General features: G+C 44.3%; 1 protein-coding gene across 9 annotated transcripts in view; it reads left to right on the top strand.

The window, feature by feature from the left end:
- The window catches only part of LOC139279957 (low choriolytic enzyme-like), a 630,591-nt gene that overhangs the window by 347,528 nt on the left and 259,753 nt on the right, over positions 1-23,310 (top strand). For 8 of the 9 annotated variants that reach the window (XM_070899318.1, XM_070899312.1, XM_070899311.1 and 5 more), the window contains one exon: positions 4,718-4,896. The exons of the other annotated variant lie outside the window; for it this stretch is intronic. In XM_070899318.1, the coding sequence (XP_070755419.1) occupies positions 4,718-4,896 (179 nt within the window). The remainder of the gene's footprint in view (positions 1-4,717; positions 4,897-23,310) is intronic. 9 annotated transcript variants of the gene reach the window in all.

Raw genomic sequence — 23,310 nt, 5'->3', positions numbered from 1 at the left:
CGAGAAGAGAGCAGCTATCTGAGGCACATAAGTTCAGGAGGTCTAAGTAAGCCCATCTTGGGCTATAGACCCTGGTGACTGTTAATGTGCACGGAAGAGATACCCTATGATGCCTGACTGTTAAGAGTTCCTAAACTGGCTTCTTGCCAGGTGATCAGGTGATTAGCATTGAACACAGCAGAACATACAAGTATTCCAATAGGAAAATCCATGTCTAGAGTGCTAAGTAGGAATGGAAGTGTCTGATTAGGTGGCATAAATGGTAGGCAGCTCAATTATTTCTGAATTTCTGCCCATTCATTTTGAGAAATGGATAGATGTAGATAGGACTGTCAATGCAAAGGACAGAATTGTAAATCAAGAAACGGCCTCTTATTTCAGACTGGCCTGACTATCTCTTGCTTTTGCTCTTGTGCCTAAATCCCATGAATCACTTATACACCTTCCTTGTATTTCCTCTTTGCAAGACTAAGTGTGCAGCATGCAGCATATTAGCATGATCCTTGAGACCCTAGTCAGATTCTATTGCAGAGCTCAACGAGTATTCTGGGAATGACACAGCTGTCAATAGCCATGGCTATAGAGGATAGCCAGGATCTCCTCAGAGTGATCAACCCAGAGACTGGCTTTCCTTATTCAAAGAGTGACTTTAAATGAAGACATGGCAGTCACCGGGGAATTAAGAATTAAGTGCTGTTGGTCATAAATGAGCTCTATGTTGCGACTGATGAAGACAACATGTTTGGCCACATGGGTAAAATTTATGACCTAGTATTTTGGGGATTCTTGATACTGTCTAAAAATACATATCTTAACATTCCTTCTCTTCTTCCATATATTGTAGCTATAGGGATATTCCTGTTAAAAAAGCAATACAGGGTAGTTCTCCATGTTGAATGTGATTACAAAAGAGTTATTGGGGGTGGGGGTGGAGGGAAGTAAATCCTGAATTGGTGAAATGTGAAATGAAATATATTGTAATAAATAGAAGGAAAGCAATTGAGAGATTATTTAAATTAACAAAGAACAAAGTGCTGGAAACTGTCATGGTCCTGTCTGCCCTCGGTTGGATGTAAAAGATTCCATGGCACTATTTCGAAGAAGAGCAGAGGAGTTATCCCCGGTGTCCTGGCTAATATTTATCCCATAATCAACATAACAAAAACAGATTATCTGGTCATTACCACGTTGCTGTTTGTGGGAGTTTGTTGTGCACAAGTTGGCTGCCATGTTTCGCACATTAAAACTGTGACTACACTCCAAAAAGTACTTCATTGGCTGTAAAGTGCTTTAAGACGTCCGGTGATCATGAAAGGCGCTATAAAAAATGCAAGTCTTTCTTTCTTTCTATACCATTCCTCTGTTGTGGAACATCCTCCTGGGCACAAAGCTGAATTAAGAGCTACTGCAAAACACATATTCCAAGCACACATTTATCAGAATACAATCAATGTTACAATATCAACTAATCATCCTTGTGCTTCCCCCTTAGTGCTTGTTGTTCATATGCCATTACCTACTCTAGTGCTTCTATACAGTGCTCCCCAGTGGCTGCAACTCGACTGGTAGAAGACTGCTGACTTTCAGCTTTCAGTGGGGAGACTACAGATGGCCTTGCATGATGACCTCAACCAGCTGTGGCCCTAGAAGGCCTGGTTGTAGTATGCACCATCCTGGCATGGGTGGTAACAGTAGTCTGGGCTGGCTAGTTGATAGTGGCAAGGGCAGTGGCAGAGTGGCAGTGGTGGGAGCAGGAATGCTGCATCCTGAGAGATGACAGCAGGTTCTTCCTCCACCGATCCACTGCTACTCCCCCAGGGCAGGCCACAGCATTCCTATCAATATGTTGGAGGACAGATTGCTGGCCTGCTGTGACACCCTACAAGCTGTTTTCAACACTCGTAAACCCAGCAATGATGGCAGCAGTCTGAGCTAGTCTCGCAGCAAGCTGAGCCTGCAAGAGAGCAGTCTGCACTTCCACTGCAGGCTGGCCTCCCATATTGTACCCTACATAAACTAGAGGTGCTCCAAAACTCGGCAGCCCGTGTTCTAACTTACATCACGTCTCGCTCACCCATCACCCCTGTGCTCGCTTCCAGTTAAGCAATGCCTCGCTTTCAAAATTCTCATCATTATTTTGAAATCCCTCCATGGTCTTGCCCCACCCTATCTCTGTAATCTCCTCCAGCCCCACAACCCCCCCGAGTTGTCTGTGCTCCTCTAATTCTGCCCTCTTGAGCATCCCTGATTATAATCGCTCAACCATTGGTGGCCGTGACTTCTGTTGCCTCGGCCCCAAGCTCTGGAACTCTCTGCCTAAATCTTTCCGCCTCTCTTTTCTCCTTCAAGACGTTCTTTAAAACATACCTCTTTGACCAAGCTTTTGGTCACCAGCGCTCATTTCTACTTATGCTGCTCAGTATCAAATTTTAGCTCATAATACTCTTGTCAAGCACCTTGGGACGTTTCACTACATTAAAGGTGCTATATAAATACAAGTTGTTGTTGTTGTTGCAGCACTGAGATTTTGGTCACTTCCACCAGTGCTGCAATGGAATCTGCAACATTGCCCATCACATGCAATATCATGGTTAGGTTCACAAGGTCTCTCCTGGATTTGTCCATCATTTCAATCCTGGAAATCATGGGCTCCAAGGTCTGCACAAAGCCCCTTCCAATGTTGGAGCCGAACTCTTCCATGCTGCTTTACATTGGCAAGAGGCTCTCTGGCAGGCTTGCCATTGCACCTAGCATTTCCCTGTGCATGCCCATCACCCTTTTCTGAAGGCCACTCCATCGATGTCACCATCGGAGTTGTGTGTAACAAAACCCGTGCGCGAACCCGTCCTCTGAGGAGATGGCTCCCGACCTACCCTATCCCCCTGGCCTTGCTGAAGCTCATTCATACCCAGTGTCTCACCATGTGAAGATCCCGCCTCTATATTACCCTCTTAATTCCACGCAGTGTATTCCCTGAGCTAGTGTCTCTGAGTGCCAGATGCACTGATGCAGTGTCTTCTCATTCTCCAGAACTCTCTTCCAGAACTTCAGTGACAGGCTGTGCTGGTGGCACTTTTTTGTTATCTGAAAGCAGAAAGGCACAAGGGTCGGGTTGTGATGAGGGAAGTGGGGGAAGAAACAAGAGATCAATGCATACACCATCAGCAGCTTGTAAATGAGAAGGGATTGTGGGATGAGGAGAAAGTGGGATGTGAGAAGCAGGATTAGGTCATTATCACAATGGATTGAACTTCTCCCATTGCCATGGCCTCCATCACTGTTGCTCCAATCATGTCAAGCACGGATTTCTCCACTGAGATCACTGAGGTTCTGCATAGTGGTTTGGCCGCCTCCCACCTGCCACTACTCTCTTGTTCTGCGCCACCTTTGCCTGCAAGAGAAAGGGAAATGCGTCATTGAGTGTAGGGCAATTTATTAGGGTGATGTGCTTGCCAAAGTTGAATAGCTGTCAGGGTGTGCAAGGTGTGAGATGTGGGTGTGCTGCTATGGCAGTGGTATGGTTGTAAAGGTGAAGTAAAGCCATGATTGTGAGGTATGAGTTGTGATATGTAGAGATTGTTGGTAAGTGAGTGAGAGGGGCGTAGTGCGTTGAGCAGCGTGTGAGGCTTGTGGTGAAGATGGTGGGATTATGGCATTTGCTGAAGCCTTCACTCACCTTGGTCTGCTGTATGAGGTCATTAAACCTTTTTCCACACTGGATCCACATCCTTGGGACCACACTGGTCACCTCCTAGAGACTTCTGCAAGTAGCCTTGGTGGCTCCCTGGCACCCTGAGGGAACAGTATAGCCTGCCTTCTTTGTATAGCCACAACCAAGGGCTCAAGTGCAGTATCCGAGATCCTTCATGCTCGCTGCTTTGATTGCTGAACCATGTCTTCAGCTAGACTGACAATGAGATGCTGCTGTAACATAGCATGTTACCTTTAAGTTGTGCAGAGAGTCTAGGCCAGACATTACTGGCCATTAGACTGCCCCCGATATTGGCTACCTCTCCCACCCCTCCATTGAGCGCTAAGCCAATCAGCAGTATGTTTAGTGCTGGGATAAGTATTCCAATCATTATACTGAGCAGGAAGCAGGAATGCATGCTGCCTGAAACACTTTCAATGGACACAGGCAAATGGTGCTGTCCCTTGACACTGCCCATTTTCGGGCCTAATCTAATTTCTAGCCCCATGTATTTTCAAAAGGAAACTAGACAAGTACATGAGAAAAAAAGGAATAGGAAGGTATGCTGAAGGGCTGAGATGAGGCAGATGAAATGGGAGAAGGCTCATTTGGAGTATAACCACCAGCACAACTTTTTGGGTCAAATGTCCTGTTTCTGTGCTGTACATTCGATATAATTCAATGTAACCTGATTCTATCCTTACCTGATATCCATAGATACATGCTTTCCAGAATGAATTACAGCTAACAATCAAGAACAGGAACCACAGCTGGTATTTTTCTTTTGTACTCAGGGATTCTGAAACCAATTGTAATGCCCCATCTTTGTTCAAGCTGAGATCAGTTTACTAAATCAGAAATACAACAAAGACCCCATGATTTGTGGATCGGTTCCACAACATTCTGTACATTTATCCATATGCCTATCAGAGATCCACAGATTGATTTTTTTTATCAGATTTTGGTATTCTTTTAATTTAGAGTAGAGAAGAATTAATTTTTGTTTTTAACTCTTTATTTTCATAGGTGCTATTCATATGTAGGATATGCAAAAAGTAAACGAAAATTATCACTGCAAATATCATCTTGTTTGAACTTTGGTGTGATAGCACATGAATTTCTACATGCAATTGGTTTTCAGCATGAGCACTGCAGGAGTGACCGTGATAAATATGTCAAGATCATGTTGGAAAATGTTGAAGAAAGTAAGAAGATTGAAAATATCGATTTTGGTTGTCAGTGTATATGTATTGAAATTTTCATTCATTTATTTGATGTATTTTAAGTTAAATTTCCTTTAATTCACTTCATTTTAGCTGTTCAATACGGGGAGCTGCTTAAACTTGGTGGTGTCTTAACTATGGACTGGTTTGATCTGTTAATAGGTAATTAATTGAATAAATAGGTTGTGTGATTAGCTGTTCTCTTGTTGGCTGTTTTTTTTCATGTGACAGTTTCCCTTTATAAATTTAAACAGAGTAATGTGAAATCAAGTTTAAGCTGTGTGAAGTTAGGAGGGAGTGTGAGAGGTCAGCTTTGGTGAGAGGTCAGGATTAGAGGGTGTTCTGGTTTGAAGTGAAGTGGGACAGAATTTTTGTAAAGTAAATGAGCAGAGTTTGATTCTTGTAAGATTTTGAAGTGGGTGTTTAGGCTAATAATATCTATATTTTTAAGTTGACATATAGATATGTCAGTACAGATGTGTGTAGAGTATGATATGTAGGCCATTATGGATCCCCAGTGTATCCAGGACTCTGTGCTTAAGGAACAATTGGCCACACTTTAGTGTCTGTGAAAATGATGGGTTTCTGGATCATGCATTCCAGAATTTCATCACACTCAAGAGTTGGTGCTTTTTGCTTGGGAATAAGGATAGTATAAAGAGAGACGTGGTTGACAGTCTGGAAGGGCAGCAGAGGGAGATAGGCCTCATAGGTGTGGGTGACCTCTTAATTACTGGAATAGTCCAATAGATGCATAGTTTTAGATGACTGAGATGGACAGTAACAATTGCTCAAAGGAGGGTGCTTCTGAGCAACATTTCTTTTTTGCAGTCATGACATGGGAGTCATGTATGGTGTGCTGCTTCACTGATGCTAGTGAAGGATACTGCCGAGTGGATGGTAACATTTCTGAATAAAGTAGAATTGCCGGCAAAATTGATTGGTACCAATTATAGATTTGAGATTGTGATGCATTCTTATGACTTCACTAAAGTGCACCCAAAAGATGGCTCTATTATATCATGTGACTTTTATTGTATTTACAGCAGCAGTTGCATTACCAAAGTAGTCCACTAGGTGGCGCTCTATTACATTTCTCCCTCCTTTTTTAATGAAGTAATTATAACAAAATAATCATTAGACACAACAAAAGATATGGACTTATTTTGTCATCTTTACAAATCAAACTTAACACTGGTTTTCTGTCTTGAAGAGGATGCCTTCACTCTTGAACAGAACTTTCCAAACTTGATGTCAAACCTAGACTCATTCTAGGCTGAGCCTAAAGAGAGTTTTCCTCCAAAAGTAGCCTTTATCTACATTTGACCTCTCTAGAACTTCACAATGTTTGTCTGCCTGACTTGGACTTAAATTCTGACTTTCTCTTGGACTTTTTTCTAGTACATCTGATGTAGGATTTGCTACTGGTACTCTACTTGTAACAAGACTATCTGACTCATCAGAAATAATCTAATCATTCCAACTTTCAACTCCTTCCACATCTGTAGGTAAAATATAATTACTGAACAAACCTAACCTTTCCATGATCAAATATGTGTGAGGGCCACATATCTACACTATTCTTCCTGGTAACCACTTTAACCATTTATGGTGATGGTTCTTCACTCTAACCTTCTGATTCAATTTCACACTTCTTTCTCTTACTCTATTCTCTTTCTGTCTTAATTATTTCTCTTCTGACAAAGCCAAACTTGGCACAAACAAGAGCCTGGTTTGTGACTGTCATTTGAGGAAAAAACTCTGCTGATGTTCTACCTGTAGTTTTATGAGGAGTATTATGATAAGTAATCAGAAAATTTGCTAGTTTCTGGCCCAATGACAACTGCCTTTTCTTTGGATTTGGATCCAACATTTGCTTAATGAGGACACTTTTTACAATTTGTACTGTGCTCTGCTGCATCATTTGAAGCAAGGTGGTACGGTGGAACTTTGTTATGTTTCTCACCATTTCTGCTCATGAACAGTGCAAATTCTTCTGAACAAAATTGTGGCCCATTATTGGACATAATTTCTTCTGGGAGGCCACATGAAGAAAACAATCTTCGCAAATTGTCTGGTGTTTTACCTGTTGTTTTCCATATCAAACACCTTATTGGGGTAAAACGAAGACTTTGCCTCTTCAAGGTGGCTATAAGGAATCGAGACCCACCCGTTAATGTGACCACAGAATCACTCAGATGAAACCTCGGTTCAACCAGTCTTTATTCAAGCATGCAGGGGAAGAGTTCACGAATGAACCTTCAAAGAATGATGGTTTCACCCACAGTTATACAGTTTCTGAGGTGTGCAACCGTACTGCAAAACCTTCTATGATCATCGGTTGGTTTACAGTTGATTTATGAAGTTCTATTGATTCATTAACCTTTATCAGACTGGCTGCTGAGTGGTTTTGCAACCTCTCCATCTCCACCTTGGTTGTAATGTGTTGTTCCATAGCCTTAACCTTGCTCTGGCATTTCCAGCTTGGTCTGCAGTTTTTAAAGTTTAGCACATGAGCAAAGCTATTCCCTTTAACCTGATACCATGCCATTTTCTATCATTCTGTGCCAAAGTTCAACACATTAAGGTTTGCTTCTTCGCTTCTCTCCATTTTAAAACCCATTTGTAAGTGAGTTTTGCATACAATCTGTCAATAGGCGATATATTGCAATCCCTACCATGAGGTGGAAGAACTCCTGACTCCTCACAACCTCCAATGCTGATAAGCCCTTTAACCTGGACCATTTTATGTGTCTGATCAATTCACTACCTTCAGTATCCACTTTAGTGACCATCTGTCTGTCTACTTCCACTCTGGTAACATCTTTATCCCCTTACAATACTCTACCCCCTTACACACCTTTACCCACTTCGAATGGCTATCAGTCACAAACAATTGTTGTCCTTCTAGCTCAGCAAAATCTACATATAACCTTTGCTACACCTTGGGAGGCCATTTCCATGACTTTAATGGTATGGATGGTGTTTTTTGCCGACCGATTGACATGTTGTACATTGACTAACGATGTACTCTATATCTTTATCTAAACCTCGCCATTATAAGTAACTGCATGCAAAACTCTTGGTCCAGCACGTTCCCAAGTGCTGCTTATGAAGATGATCTAACAATTTGGACCTGAACTTATTTGGGATAACTACTCTTGCACACCACATGATATAATCTTTATCCACAGGCAATTCATTCCAACAAATGAAGAATGGATCAATATCTTTCTCTTGTACCTGGTTTGGCCAGCCATTTGCTATGTAATCATATACCTTTGACATAACTGGGTCACGTTTGCTTGCTCTACCAATCTCTGCAGCTGTGACTGGCAGCTCATCAATGTATGAAAAATAGAACACTTCTTCCTTATTGATTGTAATAGGGATGGCAACCTGGACATAGCATCAGCATTAACATCTGACTTGGGTACAATGACAATGGGTGTAACCCAATTACTTAGATCTACCTTAGAGATAATGTTCTCAGTTTCTAGTCTTTTGAGTTCTTGCTCAACTTTCTCCTTCAGTACCTATGGTATGAGACGTGGCTTGCAGTAAACTGGTCTTGTGTCCCTCTGCACTCTGACACTCTTTTTGAAGCCTATTTCGCCGAACACCTTCAGATATTACTTGATGACATCATCATTCAATGTAAATCTCGTTTCAACCTGAAAAATCTCATTCCAATTCAGCTTCAGTGATCCCAACCAATTTCTACATAGTAAGGCAGGCTTGGCTCCTGACACTACTAAGAGAGGCAAGCTCTGAAACTGATCCTTGCATTTCACCAGCACAGTGATACGTCCTACAACAGGAATTTGCTCTCCTGAGTAGCCTCGCAGCTCTATCTTTCATTTTCCACTGGAAAAATGAATTCAACTTGTTGAGATATTGCGATTCTGGTACTATGCTCATGGATGCGCCAGTGTCGATTTCCATGGGTATCTTGGTTCCTGCAATGTGCATTTGGATGACCGTATATTGTGAATCGTTGTTAGATACCCTTGTGCTCCTGATGACGTGTATCCTTAGAACCTCCTCGTCCTGTTGCTTCTCTTTAATGCTATGTCGTTTCTGCCGATTTCTACTTATGACATTGAACATCAGTTTACTTTTCACTGACTGGCCTGGGAGTCTCAGGCCAAAGACTGCCCTAAGTGGAGGAAGTGCATCAGGGAGGGTGCTGAGCACCTCGAGTCTCGTCGCAGAAATCAAGCGCAGGTAGCGGAAAGAATGTGCGGCAAGCCAGTCCCATCCACCCTTTCCCTCAACGACTATCTGTCCCACCTGTGATTGGACAGCCACCTAAGAACTCATGTTAAGAGTGGAAGCAAGTCTTGCTCGATTGCGAGGGACTGCCTATAATGATGATGATGATGACTTTTCAGTCAGCATGTCTTCACAAGATGCCCTCTTTTCTTGCAGAAGAAACACATTGCTCAAAGCTGTCCATATGTGAAGGCAATGTATTGTCCCAAGCACCAATAGCACGACTTCAATGTGCTGTTACCATGGCCAGTTGCTGAGGCCTTGGGGCTCAACTGCCTTTTACTTTTAACCTGCAGGCAATTCACCTCGGTTGTTTGACGACTGAAAATGGCACAAAATTCTCGGGAGTATTGGTCGACCATATCCATCGACATAGCTGTCTGACAAGCTAAATCAAAAGTCAAGTTAGGGGTTGTTAACAACATTCTTCTGATTGCTTCATTTTTCATCCCACAAACAAAGCAGTCACGCAATGCTCGGTCCTGATAATTCACTGTCTTTCAGAAACTAAAAGCTTTTTTTAATTCCTCAATGTACGCACTGATTCCCTCATCAATGAATTGATCTCTTATTCTAAAACGATAAGTTTTAGCAATTTCTAGAGTCTCAGCACTCTAATGCTGTTATAACTTGGTTAGAATCTCCGACAGTGGCATGTCCTTCGGCTTGACGGAAACGAGCACATTTTTCATGGCTTTATACATCTCGGGACCTGCTTCAGTCAATAAAATAGCCCGTTTTCTTTCTAAAACCACTCATTTTCATCATCGGGGACTTTGACAATACTATTTGTTGTGAAAAAATGTTCTAGCCACTTTATATATACTCACAGTCTCTCAGTCACGATGGAACTCACCCAAGCACCCTATTATTCCCATAGGCATAGCCATCTGGACTCTTCAGTTCAGCCAAGTGTGCTTGTAATTTACCTTGGATTGTTAACTGTGCTGCAAAACAAAGAATCTCTCAAAGTCACTCTGTTAGTTGGCTGGATCATTTGCCAAAAAAAATTGAGCTAGGGTATCCATCCTATCCTGTGTCTCCAATGTGATATATTCTTACGACACACACAAGAGGGCTCCGTTACATCATGTGACTTTTATTGTATTTATAGCAGCTGTTGTATTACCGCAGTAATCCACTAGGTGGAGCTCTATTACAGATTTCTTGCCAATGGAGTTGAAGGAGTTTGGCACTAGACTGAGAAACAAGGGCCCCAATATTAATTTGGAGACCTGCTGGGAGGTCCATGTGGGATGGGTTCTGATACCGTGTGGAAAAGACGAAAGTAAGTTCAGTGCATCCATCTGGCTTTTTAATACAGCCACCTTTATCATTTTACTTCCACGTTTCCCATCCAATCAGCAGCAGTGGGCCTGTTGTAGGCCTGCATGATGTGACTTCAGCTCCAGTATTTAAAGGGACAATTCATCGATGCAAGTTGAAGGAATTTGCAGTAGGAAGCAAGGCAAGATGAAGTCCAGACTGGCAAAGGCTGCACCCTGTTTCTTTGACTCCTCCTTTGAACTGCTACGAAGGGCTGTGAGGAATAGGAGAAATATTTTTTTCCCTAGTAATGGGAGAAAGAAGCCTACAGCTGAGACCAAGAAGGCATGTTTGGAAGCTGCAGAAGTGGGTCACACTCGTGGATTCAGTCTGGAAAGATGTGTACAGTGACAGATTCATCTACATCCTGCCATGCATATCACCCCAACCCATCACTCTTTCTTCTAAGTCTATTCCATCACATCACTCCTCACAGCATTTACCTTGCAGGTGCACGCATCCTTTTTGCACTTCCTCACATCCCTACCTATCCATCCTCCACTCCTGAGGTGAGTCCGGGGTTAGAGAGGCCTATAAAGGCCGCGAGTTCAGCAGTCGGGAGGTGCGTCGCTGAGGCGTGAGTCCAGGGTTGGAGAGGCCTATAAAAGCCGCAAGTTCAGCAGTCGGGAGGTGCGTCGCTGAGGCGTAAGTCCTATAAAGGCCGCAAGTTCAGCAGTCAGGAGATACGTCGCTGAGGCGTGAGTCCGGGGTCGGCGAGAGGCCTATAAAGGCCCAGCTTGTGCAGCTACAGGGAGAAGGCAAAAAAGAAGTAGAAAGAAACAGAAAGGTGACGTCACAGCCAAGGGGGTAAGTGATTGGCTGGTGATTGGTAAGTAGTTTTTCTTTTTTTTCTTCTATAACAGTGAGTAAACTTTAGCATTGTTGTTGCCAATTTAAGTGTATCGAAGGGTTAAGTCATGGCAGGCGAGCTCGGTCATGTGATATGCTCCTCCTGTGCCATGTGGGAACTCGGACACTTCCGGTGTCCTTGATGACTACGTGTGCGGGAAGTGTATCCGCCTCCAGCTCCTGACTGTCCGCGTTGCAGAATTGAAGCTGAGGGTGGATTTACTCTGCAGCATCCACGATGCTGAGAATGAAGTGAGTAGCATGTGTAGCTACTTGGTCTTGCCGCAGGTGAAGGGTCCACAGCCAGATAGGGAATGGAAGACCAGCAGGAAGAGCAGTGCAAGGAAGGCAGTGCAGGGGTCCCCTGCGGTCATCCCCTTGCAAAACAGATACACAACTTTGAGTACTGTTGAAGGGGATGACAGCAGCAGCCAAGTTCATGACACCGTGGCTGGCTCTGCTGCACAGGAGGGCAGGCAAAAGAGTGGGAGAGCGATAGGGGAATAGATAGGCATTTCTGTGGCCGCAACAGAGACTCCAGGATGGTATGTTGCTTCCCTGGTGCAAGGGTCAAGGATGTCTCGGAGCGGGTGCAGGACATTCTGAAAAGGGAGGGTGAACAGCCAGTTGTCGTGGTGCACCTTGGTACCAAAAAAAGGGATGAGGTCCTACGAGACGAATTTAAGGAGCTAGGAGCTAAATTAAAACGTAGGACCTCAAAAGTAGTAATTTCTGGATTGCTACCAGTGCCACGAGCTAGTCAGAGTAGGAATCGCAGGATAGCTCAGATGAATACGTGGCTTGAGCACTGGTGCAGCAGGGAGGTATTCAAATTCCTGGGGCATTGGAACCGGATCTGGGGGAGGTGGGACCAGTACAAACCTGACGGTCTGCACCTGGGCAGGACCGGAACCAATGTCCGAGGGGGAGTGTTTGCTAGTGCTGTTGGGGAGGAGTTAAACTAATATGGCAGGGGGATGGGAACCAATGCAGGGAGACAGAGGGAAACAAAATGGAGACAAAAGCAAAAGACACAAAGGAGATGAGTAAAAGTGGAGGGCAGAGAAACCCAAGGCAAAAAACAAAAAGGGCCACTATACAGCAAAATTCTAAAGGGTCAAAGTGTTATCAAAAGACAAGCATGAAAGCTCGGTGCCTCAATGCAAGGAGTATTCGGAATCCAGGAGAGGGCTCTGAGCTAGTTAGAGTGGGTGAGAGCTCAGATGAACAGGACCCCAAGAAAGAATGCAAAAGGCAGGAGGCAACAGAGCAGAGTAGCACTGGGGTAAGTGTAAACCACAAGGTGATAGGAAGGGACAATATGTATGAATATAAAGGGGCTGCAGGAGGGGTCAAAACTAAAAATCATGGTTTAAAAACTAGTATTAAAACACTCTACCTAAACGCACGCAGCATTCGAAATAAAGTAAATGAGTTGATGGCACAAATCATTACAAATGGGTATGATTTGGTGGCCATTACAGAAACATGGTTGCAGGGGGACCAAGACTGGAATTAAACATACAGGGGTATCTGACAATTCGGAAAGATGGACAAGAAGGGAAAGGAGGTGGGGTAGCTCTGTTAATAAACGATGATATTAGGGCAATTGAGAGACGATATTGGCTCTAATGAATAAAATGTTGAATCATTGTGGGTGGAGATTAGAGATAGTAAGGGGAAAAAGTCACAGGTGGGCGTGGTTTATAGGCCCCCAAATAATAACTTCATGGTGGGGCGGGCACTTATCAAAGAAATACTGGAGGCATGTGAAAAAGGAACGGCAGTAATCATGGGGGATTTTAACCTTCATGTCGATTGGTCAAATCAAATTGCAAGGGGTAGCCTTGAGGAGGAATTCATAGAATGCATACGGGATTGTTTCTTAGAACAGTATGTTACAGAACCTACAAGGGAGCAAGCTATCTTAGATCTGGTCCTGTGTGATGAGACAGGAATAATAAACGATCTCCTAGTAAAAGATCCTCTCGGAATGAGTGATCACAGTATGGTTAAATTTGTAATACAGATTGAGGGTGAGGAAGTAGTGTCTCAAACGAGCGTACTATGCTTAAAGAAAGGGGACTACAGTGGGATGAGGGCAGAGTTGGCTAAAGTAGACTGGAAACACAGACTAAACGGTGGCACAATTGAGGAACAGTGGAGGACTTTTAAGAAGCTCTTTCATTGTGCTCAACAAAAATATATTCCAGTGAAAAAGAAAGGCGGTATGAGAAGGGATAACCAGCCGTGGATAACCAAGGAAATAAAGGAGAGTATCAAATTAAAAATCAATGCGTATAAGGTGGCCAAGGCTAGTGGGAAACTAGAAGATTGGGAAAATTTTAAACGACAGCAAAGAATGACTAAGAAAGCAATAAAGAAAGGAAAGATAGATTACAAAAGTAAATTTGCACAAAACATAAAAACAGATAGTAAAAGCTTTTACCGATATGTAAAACGGAAAAGAGTGACTAAAATAAATGTTGGTCCCTTAGAAGATGAAAAGGGGGATTTAATAATGGGAAATGTGGAAATGGCTGAGACCTTAAACAATTATTTTGCTTCAGTCTTCACAGTGGAAGACACAAAAACCATGCCAAAAATTGCTGGTCAGGGGAATGTGGGAAGTGAGGACCTTGAGATAATCACTATCACTAGGGGGGTAGTGTTGGACAGGCTAATGGGACTCAAGGTAGACAAGTCCCCTGGTCCTGATGAAATGCATCCCAGGGTATTAAAAGAGATGGCGGAAGTTATAGCGGATGCATTCGTTATAATCTACCAAAATTCTCTGGACTCTGGGGAGGTACCAGCGGATTGGAAAGCAGCTAATGTAACGCCTCTGTTTAAAAAAATGGGGCAGACAAAAGGCAGGTAACTGTAGGCCGGTTAGTTTAACATCTGTAGTGGGGAAAATGCTTGAAGCTATCATTAAGGAAGAAATAGCGGGACATCTAGATAGGAATAGCGCAATCCAGCAGACGCAACATGAATTCATGAAGGGGAAATCATATTTAACTAATTTACTGGAATTCTTTGAAGATATAACGAGCATGGTGGATAGAGGTGTACCGATGGATGTGGTGTATTTAGATTTTCAAAAGGCATTCGATAAGGTGCCACACAAAGGTTACTGCAGAAGATAAAGGTACGTGGAGTCAGAGGAAATGTATTAGCATGGATAGAGAATTGGCTGGCGAACAGAAAGCAGAGAGTCGGGATAAATGGGTCCTTTTCGGGTTGGAAATTGGTGGTCAGTGGTGTGCCACAGGGATCGGTGCTGGGACCACAACTGTTTACAATATACGTAGATGACCTGGAAGAGGGGACAGAGTGTCGTGTAACAAAATTTGCAGATGACACAAAGATTAGTGGGAATGCGGGTTGTGTAGAGGACACAGAGGCTGCAAAGAGTTTTATTTAGATTAAGCGAATGGGCTAAGGTTTGGCAGATGGAATACAATGTCGGAAAATGTGAGGTCATCCACCTTGGGAAAAAACAACAGTAAAAGGGAATATTATTTGAATGGGGAGAAATTACAACATGCTGGGGTCCTTGTGCATGAATCCCAAAAAGTTAGTTTGCAGGTGCAGCAGGTAATCAGGAAGGCGAATGGAATGTTGGCCTTTATTGCAAGAGGGATGGAGTACAAAAGCAGGGAGGTCCTGCTGCAACTGTATAGGGTATTGGTGAGCCCGCACCTGGAGTACTGCATGCAGTTTTGGTCACCTTACTTAAGGAAGGATATACTAACTTGGAGGGGGTACAGAGACGATTCACTCGGCTGATTCCGGAGATGAGGGGGTTACCTCATGATGATAGATTCAGTAGACTGGGTCTTTACTCGTTGGAGTTCAGAAGGATGAGGGGTGATCTTATAGAAACATTTAAAATCATGAAAGGGATAGCCAAGATAGAGGCAGAGAGGTTGTTTCCACTGATCGGGGAGACTAGAACTAAGGGGCACAGCCTCAAAATACGGGGAGCCAATTTAAAACAGAGTTGAGAAGGAATTTCTTCTCCCAGAGGGTTGTGAATCTGTGAAATTCTCTGCCCAAGGAAGCAGTTGAGGCTAGCTCATTGAATGTATTCAAATCACAGATAGATAGATTTTTAACCAATAAGGGAATTAAGGGTTAGGGGGAGCGGGCGGGTAAGTGGAGCTGAGTCCACGGCCAGATCAGCCATGATGTTGTTGAATGGCGGAGCAGGCTCAAGGGGCTTGATGGCCTACTCCTGTTCCTAATTCTTATGTTCTTATGTTCCCACTCACCCATCCGTTTTGTACTGTGGCGACAAGAACTGAACACTATTATCAGTGTGATCGCACAAATGATTGATAATATTGAGATAATCATGCCATTTTAACTTGATGCATTCTAACATCTGATTTGCTTTACTCTCTCTCACTGAGCATTTAGTGATCGCTTTAATTTATTGTCAATCAGGACACTCCAATCTCATTGTCCATATGCATTATTTTAATTCCATTTAGGTAATCGTCCCTTTTTGGATTGTTTGTTCCCATATGAAGCACATTTAATTTAATCTACTCACTGACTGCCCAATTCCCAAGTATATTCAATTCCAACTGTTCGACTCTAGAGTTGACCACCTTCATTAGCTTTGTATCATCTTCAAATCTAGTTATTCTGCTTGTGACTCGTAGCTCCAAATCAATTAGATATTAAACAGAAGAGGTCCTAAAGAAGACCCTTGTGGGACCCCACTGGTAACATGCTCCCATGCTGTGAACATCTCTGACTGATCAGTCAACCAATTGTGTATACATTGTAAAATATTTCCCCTGACTTCTGCTTCCTTTATTTTTAATACCAGTCTCTCGAGAGGAACTGTATCAAAGACCTTACTAAAATCCAAGTACACATCCACTGCCTCACAACTCATCATAGGCAGTCCCTCGAAATCGAGGAAGACTTGCTTCCACTGTAAAAATGAGTTCTTTAGGTGACTGAACAGTCCAATATGGAAATTACAGTCTCTGTCACAACTGGGACAGACAGTCGTTGAAGGAAAGGGAGGGTGGGACACGTTTGCTGCACGCTCCTTCCGCTGCCTGCGCTTGTATTCTGCATGCCCTCGGCAATGAGACTAGGTGCTCAGCGCCCTACCGGATGCACTTCCTCCACTTAGGGCGATCTTTGACCAGGGACTCCCAGGTGTCGATGGGGTGTTGCAATTTATCAAGGAGGCTTTGAGGGAATCCTTGAAACGTTTCCTCTGCCCACCTTGGACTCGCTTGCCGTGTACAAGTTCCAAGCAGAGCGCTTGCTTTGGGAGTCTTGTGTCAGGCATGCGAACAATGTGGCCCGCTAAGCGGAGCTGGTTGAGTGTGGTCAGTGCTTCAATGCTGGGGATGTTGGCCTGGTTGAGGACGCTAACGTTGGTGCAGCTGGCCTCCGAGGGGATTTGCAGGATCTTGTGGAGACATAGTTGGTGGTATTTCTCCAACGATTTGAGATGTCTACTGTATATGGTCCATGTCTCTGAGCCAAAAAGGAGGGCGGGTATCACTACAGCCCTGTAGACCATGAGCTTGGTGGCAGGTTTGAGGGCCTGATCTTCGAACACACTTTTCCTCAGGCGACCGAAGGCTGCGCTGTCACATTGGAGGCAGTGTTGAATCTCGTCGTTGATGTCTGCCCTTGTTGATAATAGGCTCCCGAGATATGGAAAGTGGTCCATGTTGTCCAGGGCCACGCCTTGGATCTTGATGACTAGGGGGCAGTGTTGTGTAGTGGGGTCAGGCTGGTGGAGGACATTTGTCTTACGGATGTTTAGTGTAAGGCCCATGCTTTTGTACGCCTCAGTGAAGATGTTTACTATGACTTGGAGTTCAGTCTCTGTGCGTAGACACATGCATCGTCCGCGTACTGTAGTTCGACGAAAGAGGTTGGGACGGTCTTGGATCTGGCCTGGAGACAACGGAGGTTGAACAGGTTCCCACTGGTTCTGTAGTTTAGTTCCACTTGTTGAGTGTGAGGTGGAGCATTACAGCGAGAAAGATTGAGAAGAGGGTTGGCGCGATGACGCAACCCTGCTTGACCCCGGTCCAGACGTGGATTGGGTCTGTAGTGGATCCATTGGTCAGGATCATGGCTTGCATGTTGTCGTGGAGCAGGTGGAGGATGGTGATGAACTTTTGGGGGCAGCCGAAACAGAGGAAGGCACTCCATAGTCCCTCGCAGTTGAGTGTCAAAGACCTTTGTGAGGTCAAAGAAGGCCATGTGCAAGGGTTGGTGCTGTTCCCTGCATTTTTCTTGCAGCTGTCGCGCTGTAAAAATCATGTCCGCTGTACCCCGAAGAGGACGAAATCTGCACCGTGACTCCGGGAGGAGCTCCTCAGCCACAGGGAGAAGATAGTTGAGGAGGATTCTAGCGGCGACTTTCCCAGTGGCCGATAACAGGGAGATTCCTCTGTAGTTGCTGCAGTCGGACTTGTCCCTATTTTTAAAGATGGTCACGCTTACTGCATCTCTAAGATCTCCCGGCATGCTCTCCCCCTTTCGTATGAGAGAGACGTAGTCATGCATTCGTGCCAATAGTGCCTCTCCGCCATTCTTTAGTGCCTCAGCGGGGATTCCATGCACTCCTGTTGCCTTGTTGTTCTTAAGCTGGTGGATGGCCTTTTCTACCTCGTGCAGGGCTGGGGTTTTGCTGAGATGGTGGAGGGTAGCATGTGGGATGGAGTCAAGGACACTCGAGTCAAAGGAGATCTTTAAAGTGCTCCTTCCAGCAGGTCCTGACTGCCTTGGTGTCCCCGTTCTTGGCCAACAGTGGGGTGGGGCCTTGGGTGCTTGGGCTGTAGATGGACTTGATTGTGGTGAAGAATCCTCACACATCATGACTGTCGGCCAGCTGCTAAATCTCCTATGCTTTCTCCACCCACCATCTATTCTTTAGGTCGTGGGTTTTTTGTTGGACCTCAGCTTTAAGCCGTCTGTAATGCTGTTTGCTGCTCCCGAATTGGGTTGTTGTTTTAGGCTCAGAAATGCCCTGCGCTTGTGATTTATTCACTCTTGGATCTCCTGGTCATTTCCATCAAACCAGTCCTGGTTGAGTGACCAAACGTCTCTTCGCAGGCACTGGTTATGGTGGCCTGGAGGGCAGACGAAGCACTGTGGGCATTCTGCATCTCAGGATCATCAAGGGACACCAGGTTAGTAGTGAGGCGCTGGCTGTATAGGGTTCTCTTAGCTGGGTTTTTGAGTGCCCCGGCTTTGACATTTTTGCAGCACTGCTTCTGCTGCCGTTGCCGCTTTGGGGCTATGTTGATAATGATGGAACGAATTAGGCGGTGGTCTGTCCAGCAGTCGTCAGCTCCTGTCATGGCGCGGGTGATGCGCATATCCTTGCGATCCCTGGCTCGGACGATGACATAGTCGAGCAGGTGCCAGCATTTGGAGCGAGGGTATTGCCACGATGTCTTGTACTTGCCCCTCTGGCGGAACAAGGTATTGATGATGACAAGGCCATGCTCCAGGCATTTTGTCAGGCGCAGTGTACTGCTAGAATTGGTTTACAACTATTAACCTCCTTTGTAACACCCTCAATCGAAAACCAGTATGTTAGATTGGCAAGACCTTCTCTTCTTTAACCCATATTGGTTATCTCTTATGGTTTTATTTCTATCCAGATGCTCCATAATCTTTTATTTAATAAGGGTTTACTCACAATGAGCATCAAACTCACTGGTCTACAGTTTCCTGGGTCACTTTTCTTCTTTTAGGGGTAACATCTACCTTTCTACAAGCTCCAGCCACCACTCGACTATTCAGTGATTTCTAGAAGCTGTGTTTCAGAGTTTAAATCTTGCAGCACAGAAGGAGGCCATTCTTTGAGTTTCTGCAATGTCCATCCTTATTTTCTTAAGAATCCTTGGATGCATCAAGCCTGACTCCTGTTATTTATTCATCTTAAGTTTGCACAGCTGTTCAGTAACCAAGCTGGCAGTACCTGTAATGTGAATAGTGTCACATCGTATCTCTGAAACACCTTCTCGTTCCCTTTCTAGATCAAATAAGTTACCTGTCTCCTCCTTGTTAAAAAATGAGGTGAAAAACTTATTTAGCAATTTTGCAACCTGTGCTGCAACAATTATCATGCCCTCAGCTGATCCCACTTTGTGGCCCCACTTTGCGACCCCACTCCATCCCTCACTTTTTGTTTTCACTTAATATAACAAACACTTTTTATTATTCTCTTTCACTTCTCTTCCATATTCAATTCAAAATGTTTCTTTGCCATTCTGATGCCTTTTTTATACTCCTGACACGCCTTTTTATATTGAATCTATCTTAATTCTGTGCCATCTTCCTTCAGGGCCTTAAATGCCTAGAAGTCTCATTTAATTAGACAGAAATACCATCATCTTGGTACTGTCTTGCGGATGAGACGTTAAACCGAAGTTCTGTCGCGCTCTCAAGTGGACATAAAAGATCCCATGGCACTATTTCGAAAGAGAGCAGGGGAGTTATCCCCAATGTCCTGGCCAATATTTATCACTCAATCAACATCACAAAAACAGATTATCTGGTTATTATCACATTGCTGTTTGTAGGAGTTTGCTTGTGTGCAAATTGACTGCCATGTTTCCCATATTACAACAGTGACTACACTCCAAAAGCTGGTGGGATGGAGTCGAGGACACTCGTGTCAAAGGCAGAATCTTGTTTGAGGAGATCTTCGAAGTGCGCCTTCCAGCGGACCCTGACTGCCTTGGTGTCTTCAATGAGTACCTGTCCGTTCTTGGCGGCCTTGGGCTCTTGGACCATAGGTGGCCTTGACTGCGCTGCGGAATCCTTGCACATCATGGTTGTCGGCCAGCTGCTAGATCTCCTGTGCTTTCTCCACCCACCATCTATTCTTAGGTCGCGGGATTTTTGTTGGACCACGGCCTTCAGCCACCTGTAGAGCTGCTTTGCTGCTCCAGAGTTGGGTTGCTGCTTTAAGTTCAGAAACGCCTTGGGAGTCGACTATCAGCAAGGACAGACATCGATGACGAGGGCCAACACCATCTCCAGTGTGCCAGCGCAGCCTTCAGTCACCTGAGGAAGAGAGTGTTTGAAGACCAGGACCACAAATCTGGCACCAAACTTATGGTCTACAGGATAGTAGTGATACCTGCCCTCCTATGTGGCTGAGATGTGGACCATATACAGCAGACACTTCAAAGAGCTGGAGAAGTACCACCAGCGCTGCCTCCGCAAGATCCTGCAAATCCACTGGGAGGATAGATGCACCGACGTCTATGGTCTCGCTCAGGCTAACATCCCTAGCATTGAAGCACTGACCACACTCGACTGGTTCCGTTGGGCAGGCCACATCGTCCGCATGCCCGATACAAGATTCCCTAAGCAAGTGCTTTGTTCGGAACTCCTACACGGCAAGCAAGCCCCAGGTGGGCAGAGGAAACACTTCAAGCACACCCTCAAAGCCTCCTTGATAAAGTGTAATATCCCCACCGGCACCTGGGAATCCCTGGCCCAAGACCGCCCAAAGTGGAGGAAGAGCATCCAGGAGGGCGCCGAGCACTTCGATTCTCGTCGCTGAGAGCATGCAGAAATCAAGCGCAGACAGCGGAAGGAGCGTGATTCAAACCAGGCTCCCCACCCACCCTTTCCTTCAACCACCTGTTAGAGACTTTAATTCCCGCATAGGACTGTACAGCCACCTGAGAACTCACTTTGAGTGGAAGCAAGTCTTCCTCGATTTCAAGGGACTGCCCTTGATGATGACAGTCTAAAAGTACTTCATTGGCTCTAAAGCACTTTTGAGTTAACCGAGGGTTGTGAAAGATGCTATATAAATCCAAGTCTTCCTTTATTGTCACTATTATGGGTGGTAATGTCGCAGAGTGGATGAGAAGGGTTCTACAATGAATGGGTGATCTACTCTGCGATATTACCACCCAGAGGTGAAGTTGAAAAATACTCTCGTAGTCCAGCATGCTTGACAACCATCAACTTTATAGATTGACAGTATTTTAATGAAAAATCTGCTGCTTTTGCACTGAGATTGGAGGTTTGAAATATTAATCAATCACATTGGTTGGATGGTACGACTGAGGCACGGCACCTTCCCGTGCAAGCGTAGGAGATGCAACACCTGCCCTTTTACCTCCTCCCTTCCCACTGTCCAGGGCCCCAAACACTCCTTCCAGATGAAATAGCGATTTACTTGTACTTCTTTCAATTTAGTACACTGTATTCGCTGTTCACGATGTGGTCTCCTACATTAGGGAGACCAAACGCAGATTGAGTGACCACTTTGAGGAACACCTCCGTTCAGTCCGTAAGCATGACCCTGAGCTTCCGGTCGCCTTTCACTTTAATTCCCCACTCCACTCCCACCCTGACTTCTTCGTCCTTAGCCTCCTATACTGTTCCACTGAAGGTCAATGAAAGATCAAGGAACAGCACCTCTTTCTTTTAGGCACATTACAGTTTTCTAAACTCGACATCAAGTTCAACAATTTCAGACTATAACCTCTGCCCATATTTTGCTCCCTTTGCTCTTTTTTTCAAAACAACCCCCCACCGCCCCCCCTCCCCGATCTTAGGTATTTTTTTCCTCTGTTTCCCAAGGCAGCTGGTAATCCGCCATTCACACCCTATCTAGACTCATCTTTTTCTAACTTCTGCCATTACCATCTCAAGTTGGCCTATCATCCCTTTTGTCTTTCCTGTCTTCCACCCTGTCAGACCTTCCCTATTGTTCTATCCTCCCCTCCCCCTTTCAGTGTTCATTATGAATCTTTTAATTTCAAACATTCATCAGTTCTGATGATGGGTCATTGACCTGAAACATTAACTCTGTTTCTTTCTCCACAGATGCTGCCTGACCCACTGAGATTTCCAGCATTTTCTGTTTTTATTTCGGATTCCAGCATCCGCAGTATTTTGCTTTTGTAGAACTAAGCAAGTGGACAAAACAGTGCCATGAAGTTCAGTTGGAGGGGGTGGGGAGATATAGATTCATCTGCTTTGGATCCAAGAAAAACAAATTGAATATTTTCTTAATGGTGAGAAACCAGGAGCTATAGAAGAGCAAAGTGAATTCGGTGTCTACGTACACAAATCAGTTACAAACATAATCAAAAAGGCTAAAGGAATATTGACCTTTATCTTAAAGATTTTTGGATACAAAAATGAAGGATGGTTCAAATAATGCCAATTCATATACTTGCAGTAAGCAGGAAAACCCTCATCATTTGAACAATTAATCTCAAATAAATCAACCCGGATAACTGTCAGGCATGTCCTGCAAGTTACTTGAATGAGAGTGTTTATTTTAAAGCTCCAGTTTACTTATTAATGTCTTTAAAACACAAAATAAACACACCTGTAATTGCATCTCAGTAACCAGCATATCATCTGAAAAAATTATTGTCTCAAATTCATAGTAGATAACAGGGGGAAAGGGATCAAAGCATCATCTAATTGTTTCTACAAAAGTAAAATACTGTGGATGCTGTAATTTTAAATAAAAACAGAAAATGCTGGAAATCACAACGGGTCAGGCAGCATCTGTGGAGAGAGAAACATTTCAGATCGATGACCCTTCGTCAGAACTGACGAAAGTTTGAAATTAACGGATTTCTTGAGGTTTTCTGAGCAGCCACCAATGCCAAGCACCATTGGTACTTCAAAATTGTATCAAGGTCCTATTGACATCACAGGATCCCGATTTGCATGGGTTAACGAGGTACCCAACTGTTGATAGTGGTGCCAGGGCCAACCAAGTCAATGCCCCAACTAACATTGGTAGGAATGAGGATAAAGAAGGAAAGAGTAGGGCCTATTAGGAACAAAAATAGTGATCTATGTATGGAGGCAGTGGGTAAGGTACTAAATGAATACTTTGTGGCTGTCTTCACAAAAGAGAGGGACGATGCCGATGTTGAATTTCAAGAGGAAAAT

The sequence above is a fragment of the Pristiophorus japonicus genome, chromosome 14 (genome assembly GCF_044704955.1).
Source record: "Pristiophorus japonicus isolate sPriJap1 chromosome 14, sPriJap1.hap1, whole genome shotgun sequence".
NCBI lineage: Eukaryota > Metazoa > Chordata > Chondrichthyes > Pristiophoridae > Pristiophorus > Pristiophorus japonicus.
This window is presented reverse-complemented; position numbering and strand designations above follow the sequence as displayed.